The following is a 7709-nucleotide window of genomic DNA, read 5'->3' as shown; positions in this document are numbered from 1 at the left end:
TGTTAATAGCTACATTTACTTCCATATTTCATGTGCTTGTGCTTGTAGGTATGGATGCTAGGAGTTGAAGGTCACCCCACATATGCAAATGGAGTTACAGTCTTCAACCTAGGTGAGGATTATTCCTAACTAAGGCCGCCCATTTTTCTATTTTCCATTTTTCTTTTGTTGTTTTTAAACTATTAATTATTTCCATAATGTGTAACATTGATGTTCTCTAAATTTTTGGGTGCTTCTTCTCTAAAGTTGTTAGTGTAGTTTTTCAAGGGTGCTTGTTCTCTAAAGTTGTTTTGCACTGGATGTTTATGAACACTAAAGTTTGTTTTCATAAACACATAAATTTGTTAAGAGAAATATAATCTTATGTTCAAACATCAATGGATAGCTATAATAAAAAAAATTTAAAAAATGCTCCATTTCGAATATGAAAATGGTATTTTGAAGCGTCACTATTAATATTCGTTATAATTTATTTTATTGTGCTAATATAAGGGGTTTTTATGTTATTCTTTTTAAGGGTTTATGACATCAATTTTAAACCCTAATTGTAACAGTGATGTCGTAAACACTTTAAAAACCAATGATGTCATTAACCCTTAAAAACCCATTAGGGTTTATGTAATACTCATGCATATGTTAAGCAGAGAATTGTTAATTTTGAGTGGTTGTGTTTATATGGTTTTTTAAGGGTTTACGACATCATTGTTAAACCCTTAGTTGTAACGGTGATGCCTTTAACCCTTAAAAAATTAGTGATAGAATTTGTTAATAGAATTATAACATCATTGTTAATAGGGTTTTTATGTTATGTTTTTTTAAGAGTTTACAACATCATTGTTAATAGAATGTATGTTTGTCACACTTAGCTGATTTTGTCTTCTAATTTATTATAGCTTGATTTGGTATATTATTATAGCCCAAATAGTTATCTGTCTTCATTGCATCACATTGCCACCCATCAATCCAATTTCTTATCTGTCTTGATTTCTATAAGTGGTCGTTGAGGCCTCTTGACATTCCATCACATTGCCACACTGTAATCCATCTTGCTATTTATTGTCCCCCATCATCCTATACTCTTCCTTAATGTGTCATTAACTCTGTGTCCTTTACCCTTACTTCCACAGCATTATGCGTAAATCTTGAGCATTTATTCATTCTTAATTTGTTCCATTTCATAATTACCCAAATTCTACCATACTACAATTTCTAGACTAAATATATCTTGTTGAGATCCTAATGTATTTAAGTAGATATGTATATATGTCAACCTATATATTTCCTTCTCAGATTTTAAAACCTTTATAAGGTATTTAATTTCTTAAACTCTTACTATTTTACATCCTTATTTTACGATCTTTATTTGTTAAACCCTTTCTTATTGTTTTACGGTCTTAAAGGAAATATTCTTTATTGTTTTACTGTCTTAAAGGAAATATTCTTTATTGTTTTACCGTCTTAAAGGAAATATTCTTCTATTGTTTGCTTGATGTTAATTTCGTTAACGAGAAGGAACTAGGAAGTGGGGACATTGTCATTGAAATTGAATATTCTACATATAATGTTAGAATCATCATTGATTTATTGATATGCCGAAGCAAACCGGTAATCTGTACCTGGTTTTACATCAATCTTTTCCATCTTTTGGGCCAAATTTGAGTTTTAGTTTTTCATTCATGGCATCCTCTTCTTCATCATTTCCATCAGAAATTGTGGAATATGATTCTTTGAATGAGAATGAACATTCTTACACAAGGGGGAGATCAGGTGCTTCTTCAAGATTGTTTGATGTGTTCATCAATCACAGGGGACCGGACGTCAAACATACTCTGGCCCTCCAACTTTACAATTCAATCAAGAAAACAGGTTTCCGGCCATTTCTTGACTCTCAAGAGATTGAATTGGGAGATTCAATTCCCTCTATTCTAAAAAACGCTATATTTTCTGCATCAATTCATATTGCCATCTTCTCTCAGGGATATGCGAAATCAGCTTGGTGTTTAGCAGAGCTTGTTCTCATGCTCCAATCTGGGGTAAAGATTATCCCTGTCTTTTATGATGTGGCTCCTTCCGATCTCCGCTACATTGGAAAGGGTGTGTATGCAGAAGCATTTTCCAATTATAAAGAGAAAGGCAGATACCTCAGCCAATTGGAGGTGTGGAAACAAGCCCTCCATTCTGTTTCATTGATCTCTGGCTATGAATGCAACAGACATGATAAGTAAGACAGCTTCTTTTCCTTTCATCTTGCAGTGAAAGTTTTAAGACTTCCACTGAAATTTTGTATATTTGTTTACATCTTTTTCATTTGTCAAAGTTGATTGCTTATAGCCTAGCACAATGATTTTCTGATCAACTACACATTTTCTCTTGTAAATTGTCAGTGATCATGATAAACTATGTGAAATTATCGTGTCTGCTGTGCTAAAAGAGGTTGAAAGGATAACTCCTTTAGATGTTGCAAAACATTCGGTAGGATTGGATGAACTTGTTGATGATTTTGAAAGCAAGTGTAGATGGCACATAGAAAAAGAGAATTTTCAGATCATTGGGATATTTGGAATTGGGGGTTCTGGCAAGACCACTTTAGCCAAAGAATTCTTCAACCGCAAACGTTCAGAGTATGATAGATCAAGCTTTCTGTTTGATGTGAGAGAAGCGGCTGCAAAAGGTGAATTGCCCTGTTTGCAAACTAAGCTCCTCAAGGATCTGTTCATGGAGGACCATCCCAAGTTCCAGAGTACAGATGAAGGAATAAGTTATCTCAGGTATCGTCTGGGAAAGGCACTCCTTTCGTGTTTCCTTATTGTTGTAGACGATATTGATCACATAGGTCAGTTAGATGCTCTACTAGTGACAGATAGGCATACCCTGAATCCTAATAGTTTAGTAATTGTTACCACCCGGGATGAAAGGATGCTCATTCAAGCTTCAATTACTCTTAGATATAGGATGAAAGAAATGAATGATAAGCACAGCAGAGAACTCTTTTGTTGGCATGCATTCCAACAACCTTATCCATCCAGGGGATTTGAGGACTTGGTAGAGAGCTTTGTGAAAGGGTGTGGAGGTTTGCCTCTTTCCCTTCAAGTGTTGGGCAGGCATGTTTCTGGAAGTTAAGAGCAACGCTATTGGCAGAGAGAATTAGATAAAGTTCGTAATACGCTGCCTGGAGACATAAAACAAAGGCTTCAAATAAGCTATGATGCTCTAGACAGAGAGGGAAAAGAGATTTTTATGGATATTGCATGTTTCTTTATTGGAAAACTGAAGAGCACTGCAATAAGGGTATGGGAGGGTTCAGGATGGAAAGCAGATCTTGCTGTTCAGATTTTAAAGGATAAGTGTCTTGTTTTTGAGGATGATGCTGAAATGACTTTTTGGGAAGATAAATGGTTGATGATGAACAAACCTGCTACTGTTCTGAGAATGCATGACCATATCCGTGATTTTGGGAGAGAAATGGCAGATGAGCAAAGGCGACCTTGTCGCTTCTGGTGCCCCCAAGATCTTAAATCTATGGTGTGAACCTCACTGTAGATGCACACTCCATTTGAATATATTCATTTCTTTAAAAACCTACGACATTTTTCTGCAGCATGATTTCTTTCTTTTCCCTAAGACAGCACATATTTGACCTTCATTTTTTAATGCAGGAATTAAAAGGATTCCGAAACATTCTCTGGGAGATCAATCACCATAGTTTCAGGTGTTTCCATTCTTTTTTTGATTCATCCGTTGGTGGTCGAATTACATTCTTTCTAGGGAACTCAGATTACTGCCCTGATACATCAACAGTTTTACTATCGCTTGAGCTTTACCTGCGTGAACAGCAACTCATTAGTATACCTTCATGGATTCCTTCGCAAAATTTGCAGCGCTTAAGAATTGTCTTTGGATGTCTCAAAAGGTTGTGGTACGACAGTGCACAGGTATTTTTTTTTCTTCATCATAAATGGTTTCTTGATTAAGAGTTGACAATGCCTTCTCAGAACCCTTTTTTGTGAAGATTGTTTCAAATTTCAATAATTTGAGATAAATTACGCCCAAATTTCAGGTTCCTCTTCAGTTGAAAGAGTTGGTGCTTCAACAAATCTCATTGGAAGAAGTTTCCAGCTCATTAGAAATGTTAAATGAGTTGCAATATCTAGTCATTAAAGGGAAACTGGACGAGGAAATCGCATCCTAGCTACAGGGAGATCCTTATCAGAAACCCTCAAGAAACTTACCAAACTCAGAGGATTAATTTTATGCCAATTCAGATTAAGTGGCACAGTGTCTTTGATGGATGGGGGAGAGTCAACTTCTTCTGATTTCCATACACGTAGCCTGCAAACCATGCAGATTTGTGACCAGCAACTTGCATGCCGTGTCTCAATTAGTGGAGAGCATTGTCCCAATCTTGAATGTCTCCACCTTGAATTTATGGAAAATCTGATAGAAATGGATTTGAGATATGTCAATACACTCCACACTCTTACATTCAGGTTTTGTGGTGAATTGAAAAGGGTATCAAGAAGTTTTGATGTGTGTGCAAAACCTGCAAAATTGGACATACAGGAATGCCAACAGCTTGGATTAATGGCTTATAGCAGGAAATCGAAAACACTATCAGGGAGATTTGATGTGAAGAGCTTTGGTCTGGGGAGATTTGATGTGGAAGATCTAAGTGGGCTTGAGAAGACTATCATTAATGGCAGCTGGAATTTGCAGAACATAGAAGGTAGTGAGTTCGAAGGATTGAAAACTTTACATCTTTCAAGCATAGGAGGAGGTATATCCAAACTTTCAATTTCTGGAGAGCATTGCCCCAACCTTGAATCCGTCCACCTTGAATCCATGGAAAATCTGATTGAAGTGCATTTCAAATGTGTTAACATGCTTAATTTTCTTACATTATGGTTTTGTAGTGAGTTGAAAAAGATATCAAGAAGTTTTGATATGGATGCAAACCCTGCTACATTGGACATACAGGAGTGCCAACAACTTGGATTGATAGCTTACAGTAGAAAATTGAAAACACTATCAGGGAGCTTTGAGATTGAGAGCTTTGATCTGGGGAACTTCGATGTGGAAGATCTGAGTGGGCTCGAGAGGACTGTCATCAATGAATGCTGGAATTTGCAGAACACAAAAGGTATTGAGTTCGAAGGTTTAAAATCTTTGCATCTTTCAGGAAGCGACGGAGGTGTGTCCAAACTCTCGATTTCTGGAGAGCATAGCCCCAACCTTGAATTTCTCCACCTTGAGTTTATGGAAAATCTAATTGAATTGGACCTGACATGTCTAACAACACTGAAGTCTCTTACATTTAGATCCTGTAGACGATTGATAAAAATATCTGGGAGCTTTGATAGGGCTACAAAACTTGCAACACTGAAAGTTGAAAACTGCCCCCGACTTATACTGTTGCCAAATCTTGCAGGTCTGAGATGCCTGGAGAGCATTATCATTAGTGGATGTTTGAATCTATGGAATATAGATGGTATTGAGAAGTTAGAAGGATTGAAGTATTTGCATCTTTCAGGCGGAGAAGAAGGTGCATCCAAAATCTCAATTTATGGAAAGCATTGGCCCAGCCTTGAATCTCTTCACCTTGAATCCATGGAAAATCTAACTGAATTGGATTTGGAATGGACAATGGCACTTAAATCCCTTACATTAAAGTTTTGTACAAGACTCAAAATAATTGCAGCGAGCTCTAATATGGCCTCCAAGCTTGCAATATTGGATATAAGACACTGCCCTGAGCTTGAAGTGTTGCAAGATCTGGCTAGTCTGAGCTGCCTAGAGAGGTTTATCCTTCATCATTGTTGGAAGCTGCACAGTTTACGAGGCATTGAAAACTTGACAGGATTGAAGTACTTGAATCTTTCAGGAGGCCAGAAAATTATACAAGACAACATTCCCAGGTTGAAGGTATATAAAACTAGGCCCTTGGGGAAATAAATATGTTAATTCTTTGACAAGAACTGAACTTAAAGTTATGTGCTTCTTCAAGATTGATAATATTTTCACCAAGTTCGTCTGTGACTGTTCCCTTATAATTCTTTCTTAAATACATTTAATAGAAGTTTCTAAAGAAAAGTTTCATCTGAATGGAGATGATACCTTAAAGTTTTGATTAGTCTAAATACTGATGAAAATGTATGCATATATACAGAAAAATTGTTTGAAAAATGTTCTTTTTTTTCCGATGCAGAGATTTCCATTAGAGGTTACAGTTGTAATTGGGGAAGCAATTGAAGATGTGAATAAAATTGCTCAATGGTCATTTTTAATGTCAGTATTGGTGCCTGCTGCTGGTGGCCCGCATGCGATTTGTGGAATCCGTGAGTATTTCAATGACCTTAACCCGTTTTTTATTTCCAACTTCCGAAAGCAATCCACTTTTAGTGCAATCATAGTTTGTGCTCTGTTCGAAACTTCCGGTGCCCCAGAAACATTGGGGATTCTCCTTCCTCCTGACGACTTGATAGAGACCCAAGTGGTACCTGGAGCATGGATGGTCACCATTTTTATTGCTGGTCAAGAACAAGTAAATCGTGCACAGCAAGATATCCAACAGTGGATTCCCAAGGCTCCGTTAGATGCATTAAAGAATGGGTTTATAGTAACCGTAAACAGGGGCCAAGAATGGAAAGCCCAGGCTATGCTCAAATTAATCTTTGGCAGGATGTAGAAGAGAAAATGACCGTGCACGGGGTGGTTTACGAGTTTCAGTTGTGGCTCTTTAGAAGGCATTCCTTGTAAAGTAGATGAACATTACTGAATCCTTAATTCGATGAGCACTCTTAATACATGCCTGTAGATGAACATTACTGTATCCTTAATTTGATGAGCACTCTAAATACATGCCTGTAGATTTCATGTTATAGTAGAGATGTCTCATTTCTTCCAAATAATCTATGTGCCTAGTTGATCATGCAGACATGTATGTTGTTTTGATTGACTCTTAAATTCTGTTGGGGTATAATATAAAAAGGGCATATTAAAGCTTTAAATGTAATGCAATAATAGAAATGTGTTCATTTAACCGTTTTATATAACTAGTATATCTATATTTTGTAAAATCTATGTAAAATATGCTGAGAGATATCATACAATTTACAAAGCAAAGAATCAAATATATATGTATAGGTCACAAATTTGAAACATGCTCTTAATTTAATTTAAATAGTATTTGTTTATTAAGATGTTAAATAATTTCAATATAATTTTTAATTATTTGTAAGGATTTGTCTCCATTTGTAATGCTACCCTTGATTAACTAGCAGTTGCACATTTTTTTTGCGTGCTACGGGGCGCCGATAGGCAAGCAATGTTTAGGTTGTCTATTAATATGTAAATGGCACCAAAATAGACAGAAATAGAGAACCGGAACATATTTCATATAGAAGAAAGCGAGTGCAATATGATTAATGTAATGAGAAAAATTGTTTTGAAATTTTAGAAATCTGAAGGCTAATGTACATGTCAATTCAGTTTTAAGTTAGTAGAAAGGTGAAAAGTGTTTTAAGTATTTGCGAGTATCGTAAACATTAACATTTAATTCTAAATTATCTAAACATTTAATTACTTGTGGAGTGCATTGATCCAAGTATATAAATACCCTGAATATGGGTCAGTTTGGAACTTTAAAACCCGAGCCGCAATAGGTACTCGCCAAATTTAAAAGTCTCATTAAATGCACGCCAAAATCATGATTT

General features: G+C 36.0%; 1 protein-coding gene across 2 annotated transcripts; it reads left to right on the top strand.

The window, feature by feature from the left end:
* Nucleotides 1-1504: 1504 nt before the first annotated feature.
* LOC131047197 (disease resistance protein RUN1) lies at nt 1505-6982 on the top strand. 2 transcript variants are annotated; one of them, XM_057981056.2, is made up of 6 exons: nt 1505-2221; nt 2385-3522; nt 3657-3932; nt 4058-5919; nt 6203-6332; nt 6441-6982. In XM_057981056.2, exons 4-6 carry the CDS (start codon nt 4285-4287, stop codon nt 6680-6682), a joined length of 2007 nt encoding a protein of 668 aa, XP_057837039.2. In that variant the 5' UTR covers nt 1505-2221; nt 2385-3522; nt 3657-3932; nt 4058-4284; the 3' UTR covers nt 6683-6982. The 2 variants fall into 2 exon arrangements, with proteins under 2 accessions (XP_057837039.2, XP_057837038.2); XM_057981055.2 differs by having other exon boundaries at nt 1506-2221; nt 6203-6982.
* Nucleotides 6983-7709: the final 727 nt, after the last annotated feature.

This window comes from Cryptomeria japonica, chromosome 7 (genome assembly GCF_030272615.1).
Source record: "Cryptomeria japonica chromosome 7, Sugi_1.0, whole genome shotgun sequence".
Classification (NCBI taxonomy): domain Eukaryota; kingdom Viridiplantae; phylum Streptophyta; class Pinopsida; order Cupressales; family Cupressaceae; genus Cryptomeria; species Cryptomeria japonica.
The sequence above is the reverse complement of the archived record's forward strand: the minus strand, read 5'-3'. Positions and strand labels throughout refer to the sequence as shown.

Coding starts and splice junctions, on each gene's coding strand:
- LOC131047197 (XM_057981055.2), top strand. CDS start 4,285: ATGGATGGGGGAGAGTCAACTTCTTCTGATTTCCATACACGTAGCCTG. Junction 5,920..6,202: donor ACAACATTCCCAGGTTGAAG/GTATATAAAACT, acceptor TTTCCGATGCAG/AGATTTCCATTAGAGGTTAC.